The following is a 12,494-nucleotide window of genomic DNA, read 5'->3' on the forward strand; positions in this document are numbered from 1 at the left end:
GAGAGATAAGAGTTCCAGAAGTTTGGAGAAGGCCTGTGTAACTCAGACTTTAGAGGAAAGAGTTCCTCAACACTGGTACTGGCATATTTTTTATTGTTTTTTCCTTCCTTCCTTCCTTCTTTCCTTCCTTTCTTCCTTCCTTCCCTCCTTCCCTCCTTCTTTCTTTTCCTTTCTTTTTCCTCTCTCTCTCTTTCTGTACAGTCCTTGAGTTTAAACTCCTGGGTGCTATCCTTGAGCTTCTTTTGCTCAAGGCTGATGTTCTCTCTACTTGAGCTACTGCTTCACTTCTGGTTTTCTGCTGGTTAATTGGACACCGATTTGTTTCAGTAATTTGTCTTCCTGGGCTGGGTTCAAACCATGATCCTCAGATCTCAGCCTCCAGAGTAGCTAGGATTACAGGCAGTGCCCAGCTTGTTTTGATTGGGTCACTACGCAGCCATAGGCTAGCTTCTGGCCTCCAGTCTCAACCTCCTTAGTACTAGGATTACAAGCATATACCCTGCTGACACCACAAGCTTCTAACAGACACAATAACATCTTGTACTGAGAGAGAGGAAAAAGCTGGAAACTTCAGTGAAGTGTACCTGCCAGGATAAAGACCTGTCACCACCCTAGCACCCTGGTACTGAAAAGAACAGCAAAAAACAAGTTCCACCTTGCTCCTCCCATCCTGTGAGCTTCCTCTAGCGCCCTCTATGGGTGAAGAGGCTCCAAGTATATATCCTATATATACTAAATAATATCCTATAATCATATATAATTATATATGATGCTATACATATGTAGAAATAATAATAAAACACGTGTTTGAAAAGGAGGGGGCCGGGCGCTGGTGGCTCACGCCTGTAATCCTAGCTACTCAGGAGGCTGAGATCTGAGAATCGCGGTTCAAAGCCAGCCCGGGCAGGAGAGACCGCGAGACTCCTATCTCCAATAAACCACCAGAAAACCAGAAGTGGCGCTGTAGCTCAAGTGGTAGAGTGCTTGCCTTGAGCTGAAGAGCTGAGGGACAGTGCCCAGGCCCAGAGTTCAAGCCCCACGACCGACAAAAAATTAAAAAAGAAAAAAAAGAAAAAGAAAAGGAGGAGGGGAGGGAAAGAAGTTAAGGGAATATGATAAAGGTGGTGAACTTGTCTAAAGAATATGACACATCTATGAAACTTGCACAATGACATTCCCTTGTATTATTTAAAAAGAACAAAATTAATTGAGTCAGTTTCTAACCCATTTACTTTTTTTCCTTTTTGGTACTGGAGCTCAAATTCTTGGCCTGGGATGCTTATGTTTTCAAATTGTGATGGGTTTCCATCTGGATGTAACCTCGTCTTCTCTGTAGCAACACTTTAGAGATAATAGCTGAACTTTGCTTCAACTTCTGGCTTACCCAACTACTCTTTCCCTCACAGCATAGAGATCTTGATACTTTCATATTCACCTGTTTTGAGTGCCTGCATTGCATTTGAGAGGGTGGACTCTAGATCTCTAGCAGCCCAGCCAGCCATGAATCAGCCATGGTTCTGGGCCGGATGACCTAGAATCTTCTCATTCAACCTGGACCAAATCCAGTGGCTCTGACCCATCAAAGTCTTTTTTTTTTTTGGCTGGTCATAAGGCTTGAACTCTGGGCCTAGGCACTGTCACTGAGCTTTTCAGCTCAAGGTGAGCTCTCTACCACTTAAGCCACATCACCACTTCCAGTTTTCTGGTGGTTTATTGGAGATAAGAGTCTCATGGACTTTCCTGCCCAGGCTGGCTTTGAACCATGATCGTCAGATCTCAGCCTCCTGAGTAGTTAGGATTACAGGCATGAGACACTGGCACCTGGCTCCCCCAAAGTTAGGCAGGCCAGGCTGGGTTATTCAACTTGGTCTTTCTTCTTTGGTCATTCTTGTTTCTATTTTGATTCCTGGACCATGTGTTTTGTTCCTTTTTCTGAGGTTAATAAACCTCCAGGTGCCCGTGGCTCATACCTATAATTCTAGCTACTCAGGAAGCTGAGATCTGAGGATTGTGGTTTAAAGCCAGCCAGGATAGGAAAAGTCCTGTGAGACTCATGTCCAATTAACCACCAAAAAGCCTGGAGTGGAGCTGTGGTTTAAGTGGTAGAAGGCTAGTCTTAACTAAAAAAAACAAAACCAAAATCATAGTTGTCTTTGCGGAAACTTCTTGACCTACTTTAATTTAATGACACTTGGTCTGAGGTCCCACTTCTGTCCACACCAACAACTCATTGGAAGGCAGCTCCTACCTCTTCAGGGTGCTTTCTGTGCACTATTCATAAGCCCAGAGCCAGCTCCTGTCCGGTTTTCCTGCTCAGCAGCTGGTCCTTTGCTGGTCCTTTGCTACGTGGCGACTTCTCTCTCACGGGTGATACTATCCTCACCTTCCCAAGCCAGGGGTATGACCATGGGGGAAGGAAGAAACCCAGATTACACCAGGAGGAGACAAGTTCACTCCTGAAGCTCCTCCTCCTCCAAACAGGCATGGTGCTGGCAGTGTGAGTGGACATTTGCTGCTGGTGGTGATGAAGAGGAGAGAATAAGAAGGGAATCTGCTTGCTGGGGAAGGGTGTGGGATCCAGCATAAAGAATACAAAGCTAAAGCTGGGCGCCGGTGGCTCATGCCTGTAATCCTAGCTACTCAGGAGGCTGAGATCTGAGGATCGTGGTTCAAAGCCAGCCCAGGCAGGAAAGTCCATGAAACTCTTATCTCCAATAAACCACCAGAAAACCAGAAGTGGCGCTGTAGTTCAAGTGGTTGCATGCTAGCCTTGAGCTGAAGAGCTGGACAGTGCCCAAGCCCAGAGTTCAAGCCCCATGACTGACAAAACAAAACAAGACAAAACAAGAATACAAAGCTAATCCATTGTATCTGCCCTGGGCAGAAGGTAGAGCTGTGGTGGTACAGTGACAGGGCCTGGGTTAGGATCATTCTTGAATATTACCAATCTATCTAGAGCCCAGAGAATCTATTTAGAGTTGAACATTTCTGGTCTCAGGACTCCTTTACATTCTTTAAAAAAAGATGTAACTTAGTGGAAGAGCACTTGCTGAGCATGTGCAAAGCCAAACCCTGAACAACTTTTGCTTATATGGATTGTATCTAGTGATATAACCACACTAGAAGTTAAAATAGAGCATTTTAAAATATTTATTCTCAGATTACTTTAACCTAGTCTCATCAATACATAACATTTCTGTGAAAAATACTTTGCATATTAGAAACTGTTTAGTGAGAAGGGTATTATTTTACATTTTTGTACATATATTTCGTGTCTGTCCTAATAGCTGGATTCTCTGATTCTGCATTCCATCTGCTGCAATAACACATATCATATGGCTTCTAGAAAATTCTACGATACTTGTGACATAATATGAATAAAAAAGGCAAATAGCTGAGCATAGAGGTGTACACCAGTGATTCTATAACTCTGTGTAACTGTGTAACCCTGGAGAGGAAACAAAGGGATCTCAAAGCCAGCTAAACAAGTGACAAATAGAATCTCTACTACAAAAAGCACTTTGGTCCCTTAAAATACCTCCATATTCCCAGACTAAACTTTGAATACCTCTAATACCTTTAAACAACCTGATAAAGCAAGGGTCAGAATCTTTTTTTTTTTTTTTTTGTCATGGGGCTTGAACTCCGGGCCTGGAGCTCTTCAGCTCAAGGCTAGTGCTCTACCACTTTAGTCACAGCGTCACTTCTGGTTTTCTGGTGGTTTATTGGAGATAAGAGTCTCAGGGACTTTCCTGACCAGGCTAGTTTTGAACCACAGTCCTCAGATCTCAGCCTCCTGAGTAGCTAGGATTACAGGTGTAAGCCATCGGTGCCTGGCTCAGAATCATTTTATCTTTTACTTTTTTGGGGGGGAGGGGGATAGGGTGGCTTGAATTCAGGACCTGGGCACTGTCCCTTAGCTTTTTCTGCTTAAGACTAGTGCTCTACCACTTGAGCCACATCTTTTTGTTTGATTGGAGATAAGAGTCTCATAGACTTTCCTGCCTGAGCTGGATTTGAACCACAATCCTCAGACTGCAGCTTCCTGAGTAGCTAGGATTACAGATATGAGCCACTAGCTCATGTTGAAAATCCTTTTCTATATGGCCAAGATCGTAAATATTGTAAGCTGTTTAGTTTCTATCTCAGTAACTAGAAGTCATAAGTAATACTTAATCAAGTGAGTGTACCTGTGTAACAATAAAACTTTATTTACAAAGATAGATGAGGGCTAGATTTGGTCCTCTGGCCCTGGTTTGCCTACCTTTGATTTAGAATAGAAAAGGCTTACAAGGTTTGTGCCACAACAGGGAGAGGGTTGTCTAGCTCATCCTAGCTAGGTCCCTATCAGAGAAGAGAGGAGGAATTTCTCTTGAGGAAGATTTGATCTCTTTCTATGACTCTCATCTCCTCTTTAGTGAACTCTACAGTCAGCACTGTAACTATTGCTAGGCTACCTCTCACTCCACAGTCTCATCTCAGCCCCCAGCCCTGCCTACCTCCTACTTTCAGTCCTGTCTGCCTGGGGATGGGAAAGGCAGCACAAGAAAACTGGGTGGAACCAGGTCCCCTTGGGTACAGGTACCTCTCTGGCTCCTGAGCCAGGCCTCTCTCACGTCACGTATTTCCCACGTTCTTGCTAACTTTTGGAGCACTCTTGTTCTCAGGGAGCTGTTGTTGGAGCCATATCTCACTTGTTTTGCTGCCTCCAACTGCTCCTACCCACCAGTGCCCCCTAGTGTTGGTGTGGAGGAACTAGTCTCCTAGCAAGCAGGTGTCTTCCTCTACTGAAAGACAAAGGAAATCACTTTTGGTTCTGGTGGGAGCATGGATCCCAGCCCCCAAGGTAACATTTCTCAAGAGCAGCATCTTGCTTATCAGAGAGAGAAAGGCCCATCCCTTCCTCTGGTATCCCCAGATTTAGAGCCTGAGCCCTGGGAGGATTTAGAGTTCATGGCCAACCTGGTCCTCATAGTGAGATCTTGTCTCAAAAATAGTGTGTGTGTGTGTGTGTGTATGTGTGTGTGTGTCCCCATTTCCTGGTGTTCATTTCAATCAATGTTATTTTAAATAATCAGATGCACATAGACATTACGCCTTGGTGTTCCTCTCCTAAGTGGGGGGTGGGAGATTTTTTTTTAAAGAGCTTATTCTACTGGGTTTCATCTTCTTTAGTCCTCCACAAACTTCATCTTTCTTTTGTCCTCCCTTTGTTTCTCCACCAAGGTAATGTGGTCACCCTCAAGGCCCCAAGGGCTTCATGGAATGAGGTGAAGACTAGAATCTGACAGGGTGAGGCCGGGCAGCTCCAAACCAAAGGCCACTCAGGAGAAGCTCCAGGTTCTCAGGAGACCTCCAGTATATACCCCCAAAGCCTGCCCCTTCCTGCCCAGAAAGAGACTACCTGCAACGAACCAGGGGGAAATCCATTTGTGCCTCTCCTCACCACCCTCCAACTCAACCTGAGAAGTTGCTAGTAAAAATAGAACATTCAGGGTGGACTTTTATGGTCTTGAGAAGAACACTGCTCATGCCCTCCCACACCTGGTCTTTGCCCCTGCCTGGCCCCGTGCAGCTGCCGGGGAGCAGCTCAGCACAAGCTCTCCCAGGGTCCCGCTGCAGCGATGTGGTTCCAGGCAGATTTATGAGTTCAGCCTTGGCTGAGGCCTTCTCCCATGGCTCCCAGCCACAGCCCAGCTGCTCTCCCACACCCCAAGCACCTCGGACTGGGACGTTCTGTGTCTCCTACGTCCGCCCCAGCTTGCTGAGTCACCCGCTGGCCCCCTTCTCCCTGCTGCCCCGGCCATTAGCAAGGAAGAACAGACCCCAGCCTCTCCCAACCTGCCCAGCCCTCCTTTACGCTCAGGGTGATAATAACAGCGGTGGTGGGACTCTCATCTGCCTTGGGTGCTACGATGTGAACACCAACAACAAAAAGGTGCTTCCTTCCCTACCTGGACATCAGGGGCCAGCTTTGCAACTATTACCTGATCAGGAAAGTTCCTCTGAGTGTGCACAGACTCTGGGATCTGTCCTCAAATGATCTCTTCAGAGCCATCTTCATATTTCTGACCCCCATGGCAGGACTTAGGGAGAGCTTATTAAGACTATGCCTGTGGAGAGAGACTGGCCTAGGGGGCTCCTTTCCAGATCAATCTTAGAAGTAACTCCAGAGCCAATGAACCTCTAGGCAATAATGGTATCAGGAGCCAGGGGAAGCCCCCCCCCCCCGTCCTCCCCCCCCCCTGCCCCCCTCCGCCTGACTTGTTTTTCCTGGCAGTAAAGTTTCTAACATAAAGGAAAGATGATCATCATGAGGACACATCTCCTTGTGTAAAGCTTGGTCCTTCCTGGATACAAGTGTATCAAGGTCCTTCAAGAATGTAGTAAATCCTTCAAATGTAGAACTACAAATGGCTGCCGGGTTCAGTGAAGATCGAACTGCCTCTGGGATAAAAATCTTCTCCCACTGTGGGCTGAGATGTAGCTCAGTGGCAAAGCACTTGCCTCGCAAGCACAACGTCCTGGGTTCGATCCTCAGTGCCAAAAAAGAAAAGACAAAAACATCTTCTCATACTGGATAGCCCAGGGGTATCTGAGTGTCTCTGGAAACAGGAATGTAAGCAATGTGAGTTTAACCTGCAGCTATAACTCCTGCCAAGAAAAAAGTGGAAGGGTGCAGGGCCCAGTGAGGGAGAGACATGTTGTGATGAGGGGCAGCTGGGAAGACCCCGATCCAGACACACACAAAATCCTAAATTCCTCACTGCCCCTTTGACACTGCGGAAGCATCTGGTGGAAAGATGGAAAAGCCTCTTCTCTTCTTCAATGTTCCTTCTGGCTCTGTGACCCTCCACCAAGAGCTGTAGTCCCCGGTGTTCCCATCAGCACCTGGGGCTGTGGTTACTCTGGCCCCTCCCTCCATATCTGCTCAGTAATTACTGTCTTCTGGCTGTGTGCAGAGGGCTGGTAGGAGCTGAGGGGGAAAAGGGAGGGGTGGAGCCCTAACCTGAATTTGAACCCAATGCACCCCACCCCCGTCCTTTCCCACTTCCCTGATGCTGCCACAGAAGAGCCAGGGAAGACCTCCTCCCGCGTGGCAAGGGTGAGGATACCCGCCCTGTGCTCCCTGGGACTCTCCATCCTGCTTCGCTTCTTCCTCCTGCTGGACCTTGGGCGCAGAGCCTGAGTCCAGTCCAGTGGCCGAGAGCCTGAGGGGAGACAGTAGGTAGCATTGGTAGAAAAATCCAGGTCTGCTAGTGAGAGTCACAGTCCAGGAGAGCAGGATGGGCGTGAGGGTCATTTGTCACCGAGAGCTGACACGAGTGACTTGGTGGGAAGGGGAATATCTGGCTCTCCAGAGATGTGGTCCTCCACCTCAGCATCCCTTGTTCTTTGATCAGAAGCAATGACTGTGGTGGAGTCAAGGCCGGAGCACTCCAGACCTCCTGCATAGAGACGAGACCGCATGGGCCACTTCTGCAAGACAAGGGATGGGAACTGGGTTATGTGCTGTTGGGCCACCTCCGTAGTCCAGAATCCTGGATACAGGAAGCTCCCCTTCCCTGACTGACGCCCTCTCCCAGCCATTGCACCCAGACCACAGAGGCCTCCTCACCACCACAGCATCCTGAGCCTGACTGAAAAACATTGGAGGAGCCAGCTAAGAGTGAAGGCCCTAAAAGGAGCAAGACATGATTGACAGGCAAGTGGACAGGTGCGCTTGAGCAAATCTAGCAATCGCCAGGGGCTGGGCAATGGGCAGAGCAATAGGAGGGCTCCTTCTCAGCTGTGGTTCTCAAAGGATGGTTCTTCCAGCAGGAGCAAATGATCAGAGAAAATGCCAGGAGACCTGGGCACCAGTGGCTCATGCCTATAATCCTAGCTACTTGAGAAGTTGAGACAAGACTAGTCTGGAGAATACACATGAGATTCCTTCCCAACCAGATGCCGGGCATCGTGGTGTGTGCTTGTCCCAGCCATGTGAGAGCCTGAGCTCAGGAGGATCTTGGTTCCAGGTCAACCCAGCAGGAAAGTCCCTAAGACTCCATCTCAACAGAAAGAAGATGGGTATAGTAGTATGCACCTGTCATTCTAGCTATGACAGTAAGCTTAAATAGGTGGATCATGGACCAAGTTCATGCCTTGGCAGGAAGCGAGACCCTATCTAAAAAATAACCAGTGCTTGTGGGTGGGGATGGGAGGGAGACTGGGAGGGAACTGGGAGAGAGGAGTGATGTTGTCCAAAAAGAAATATACTCATTACCTGACATGTAACTGTCACCCCCTATATATCACCTTTATAATAACAATAAAAAGATTTCTAAGAAATAACCAGTCAAGGCCCAGTCAAATTCCAGTACTGCTAAAATAAAATAATAAAAACAAAAGTCAGGGGAGAAAAGGGCTCTGCTGGGGCTGGGATGGAAAACATGCTTCCTTGGCTAACTAATCTGCCAGAATTCTAAACCTGAACACGTTCTCTCCTTTATTCATTCTTCATCATTTTTTAAAATTATTTTTTCTATTGTCACCATAAAGGTGGTGTACAGAGAGGTTACAATTTTTAGCTCATCAGTACGTTTCTTTCTGGACAATGTCACCCATTCTTCATCATTTTTAATGGTCATGATCTACACATAAGTGCTTTACCTTGGTGGCCATTTTCTAACTAATGACTGTGCTATGTCAACCCAGGACCCTGAAAGGTTTGCCCTGTGGCACATTTGTGTTGCCCCATTTAATCTAAGAATTTTGCATATTAGCTTTTTTTTTTTAATGGGTCATGGGGCTTGAACTCTGGGCCTGAGTGCTAGCCCTCAGTTCTTCAGCTCAAGACTAGTGCTCTACCACTTGAGCCACAGCTCCACTTCTGGTTTGCTGGTGGTTTATTGGAGAAAGTCTCACAGGCTTTCCTGCCCAGGCTGGCTTTGAACTGTGATCCTCATATCTCAGCCTCCTGAGTTGCTAGGATTACAGGTGTGAGCTACTAGCACTCAGCAGGGTCTTACTCTTGATTGGTTTTCCTGCTCATATCTGGTACTCTACTGCTTGAGCCATACCTCCAGTCCAGCTTTTTGCTGGTTCACTTGGAGGTCAAGTCTCACAGTTTTCTTTCTGGGCTTCTTTCAAATTGTGATCTTCCATATCTCAGTCTCTTGAGTATCTAGGATTATGGATGGAGTCATCAGTGACAAACATAAAAATGAACTCTTCTTATGTGGGGAGTGTGTCAGTACTGTGGTTTGAACTAAGGGCCTGGGAACTGTCCCTGAGCTTTTTTGTTCAAGGCTGGTGCTCTACCACTTGAGCCAGAGCTCCACTTTTGGCTTTTTGGTGGCTTATTGGAGATAAAGTCTCATGGAGTTTGCTGCCCAGGCTGTCTTTGAACTTCAGTCCTCAGATCTCAGCCTCCTGAGTAGCTAGGATTACAAATGTGAGCTACCTGGCTAACAAGCTCCTTGCTGAACACCTACTTAGTGGTTGTGAGAAAAATGTGCAGAAGCAATTGTGAACAAGACACTCTAGGCTTAGCTGCATTTAGCCACTTGACCTCCCTCCACTCCTCTTCCTCCATCTTCCTTTGGCCCTCTTAGCAATGAAGAGATTAATAATACACTTAAAGTACTTCTGGTTTCTCTTTAACATCCACATCATGATGGCTATTATTGCAATAGTAATTGTACTTCTCTTTTGTACTCTAGCAGAGAAGGTAGGCCCATTTCGTATATGCATTTTGCATATAATAAAGCAGAGGTTCAGAAAGCTAGGAACAGTCTGGTATCTGGTGGCTGCTGAAAGCCCTTGGCCCCACATTGCTGTCCCCACAGCTCAATTGCTTCTAGAACGCTGCTTCCTCCATAGAGGGTAGATATCCACAACTGGAGTCTAGAGAACATCGCGGCAGGCACAGCGAGGGGGGGGTGCCGCTGTCCACTGAGGACTCATCTGCATTTTATTTCTCTTGCCCAAGCCCCAGCCCTAGAGGCTTCCTTTTCCCCTGACACTACAACCCCCAGAACCTTTCCCTCCTTTTGGAGGAACTGCATCCACATGCACAGAGTTCATCACCACCACACCCCACTGAGCTAGCCTCTCGGTGAAGCAGGAGGACACTGGTCCCAATGTCAGCTCTGCCCAGGGCAGAGGCCCTCTCCAGTGTGCCCTCATTCCCGTGCTCTTCCCCAAAGCCCCGGATGCTAAACCTCCTCCATCCGCCCTTGGTCCCCCAGCTCATGAGGTACCTTGAGAGGATGCAAGTAGCGGAGTCCACGCAGGAAGGGGGGCCAGGCAGGCCCAGGCAACTCATGACCGAGTGTGCGGGTGAGGTGGGCTATGTAGCTGGTAGCCAGTACCAGTACATCCAACTTGGAGAGCTTGGTGTCTGGTGGCACAGCTGGCAGAGCCGCCTGCAGGGCCAGGAAAGCCTGGCGCAAGGTCCTCACCCGGCTCCGCTCCCGGGCTGCGTTCTCAGGACTGGCTTCGCTCTGCACAGAGAGCCCGGATCAGTGGGCTGCCCCACCACCCCAGCCGCCCCCCACTTCTCACAGCATTCCAGGGCCACGTCTCCTGCTGGAGCAGAGATTTGGAAGTAGAACACTGCTGAGCCTCCCTGCTTCTCTGTCTAGCTGTTTTATAGCTGAGGGAGGCCTGCGCTGGCTTGGACGGCAACAGGGATGGCAAAGCTTGACTCAGAACCTGAGTCCTACTCCATGAACAGTAGTCCCTAGTCTGAATCCTGTCCTACCTACCCTTGGGGTCACAGGGAACAAGGAGCCAGGCCTTGCTCAATAGGGCTGACCTCCATTGACCCAGCCAGCCTCCGAAGAAGAGGCTGCTGCCTGCTGCTCCAGCGCCCTCCTCCAGCCTCAGTTTCCTCAGGGGGAATGAGTTGGGCCTGCTTTCTGAGCTGTTCTTCTGGTAAGACTAGGTGTAATGTGTCCCAGCTGATCTGCACGGAACCATGAGCTTTAAGAGTAGCAGCTGTGCCACTGAGGAGGCCCTCAGCACCCTTAAACCTCTGCTTCCCCCACCTCCCTCCTCTGGTCCAGGGTTTCCTTACCCTGCCATGAGCTGGCCCCTTAGCCCTGCTTCCTCGAGGGCTAGGGGCAGCTCGGCTCCATCTTTGGTCACTCCAGCTGGTCTCTTCCCATAGGGCCTGCCTTGTCCTGCGGGGACGGCTCTTCTTTCTGTCAGTGCCTGGCAGCGACCGTGCTTTGGCCTTAGTCCGGCCATGGCCCATTCCTGGCATTGCTGGTGCCCCTCGGGCCTCCCGCTGCGCCATGCCACTCCCCTAGGATAGGGAGCTGCAGCCCCCAGAGCAGGAACACAGCGCGTAGGGAGAGCCCTTGGGCTCAAGCTAGCTGGGACAAGCTGGCCATCCAGCCAGCAATGTCCACATCGGAGAAAGCTGGCGCCAACTCAGTCCTGCTTTGCTCCTTGCTCTGGGAAAATTGCCCACCCGGCACAGCCCCCGCGAGAAGCCTCAGCCTGCCTCCCATCCCGGCAGAGGGGTGGGGGCACGGGATGCGGGGAGTGGCCAAGCCCTGGGATGCGGCCCATGCAGAAGAAGGCAGAGGAAGGGTGGGAAGAAGTGCCCTCTGGGCCATGGCTGACCCCAACAGCAATCCTAGCTGGGACCCATAGCTTCAGCTATGATGCTCAGATTCATGGTGGGGTCCTGAACCTCTGTCCTGCATGCCGGCCCACCTCCCTCACACATCCAGCAAAGGCCTCTCCCTCCTCTGGCCAATGCCTGGGACCTTCCAGCCTCAGAACACTACTCCATATCTCCCAAACATGCCCCCCACTTGGACCCACTGCTTTTACTTCTGTCTCTCCATGCCATCCAATGCCCCCCTGCAGCTCTGCCCAGAGAATGCTGCCATCCTTTGCGCTGTGTCCTTCATTTATGAAGACTTTGAACTCACAGAGCAGTGTCCCTTACCTGGCTAGTTTCCTAACAGCTCCATGTTCTAGGACAGACATTGTGCACAGTGCTTCATGCCTATGGTCTATTTCCCAGAGCAAGGCTGGAGGGAAGGAAAGTTTCTTTAGAGATAGGGAAACTGAGATACAAAGTGAAATAATTTTCCCAGTGTCAAATCCATTAAGTAGGGACCAGGAGTGAGAACACAAGCAGTCACTGGACTTGGAAGGCCTTGCCCTTTACCCTATGTTCTTTTGCCACTGGGAATCCTGTTATTTAAATTACTCCAACAGACACAGTTCTGTGGCAGGGCTGGACAAATGAGGGGCCAACACGAGGGCTGCAGGAATGGCTCAGCACTAGAGTCCTTGCCTAGCAAGCATGAGACCCTGAGTTCAAATGCCTTACGGGGGCGGGGGAGGTACAAAACAACAAAACATCTCTAGAATTCTGTACACTGTAAATATACCTTCTAACAGGTACTTGTCCAATGCAGGACATGGTTTCATGTTGAAATTCAGGGAGTAAAGCTGTCTATGAAGCCCAGAATTCCTTCAGTGGTAGA

General features: G+C 49.0%; 1 protein-coding gene across 1 annotated transcript; it reads right to left on the reverse strand.

Moving 5' to 3' along the window:
* Positions 1 to 6,504: 6,504 nt before the first annotated feature.
* Tcf23 (transcription factor 23) lies at positions 6,505 to 11,284 on the reverse strand. The gene is made up of 3 exons (XM_013013604.1): positions 11,063 to 11,284; positions 10,245 to 10,487; positions 6,505 to 7,479 (listed from the first exon to the last, which is right to left on the reverse strand). The coding sequence occupies exons 1-3, from the start codon at positions 11,282 to 11,284 to the stop codon at positions 7,300 to 7,302; spliced, it is 645 nt and encodes a 214-aa protein (XP_012869058.1). The 3' UTR covers positions 6,505 to 7,299.
* Positions 11,285 to 12,494: the final 1,210 nt, after the last annotated feature.

This window comes from Dipodomys ordii, unplaced genomic scaffold (genome assembly GCF_000151885.1).
Source record: "Dipodomys ordii isolate 6190 unplaced genomic scaffold, Dord_2.0 Scaffold20, whole genome shotgun sequence".
In the NCBI taxonomy this organism is placed as follows: domain Eukaryota; kingdom Metazoa; phylum Chordata; class Mammalia; order Rodentia; family Heteromyidae; genus Dipodomys; species Dipodomys ordii.

Bases quoted from the DNA above. Each gene is read 5' to 3' on its own strand.
- Tcf23 (XM_013013604.1), bottom strand. From the start codon at position 11,284: ATGGCGCAGCGGGAGGCCCGAGGGGCACCAGCAATGCCAGGAATGGGC. The intron at 10,488-11,062 runs GTAAGGAAACCC...CTCTCTGTGCAG, and splicing joins AGGGGCCAGCTCATGGCAGG to AGCGAAGCCAGTCCTGAGAA. The intron at 7,480-10,244 runs GTACCTCATGAG...CTTGTCTTGCAG, and splicing joins GCTACTTGCATCCTCTCAAG to AAGTGGCCCATGCGGTCTCG.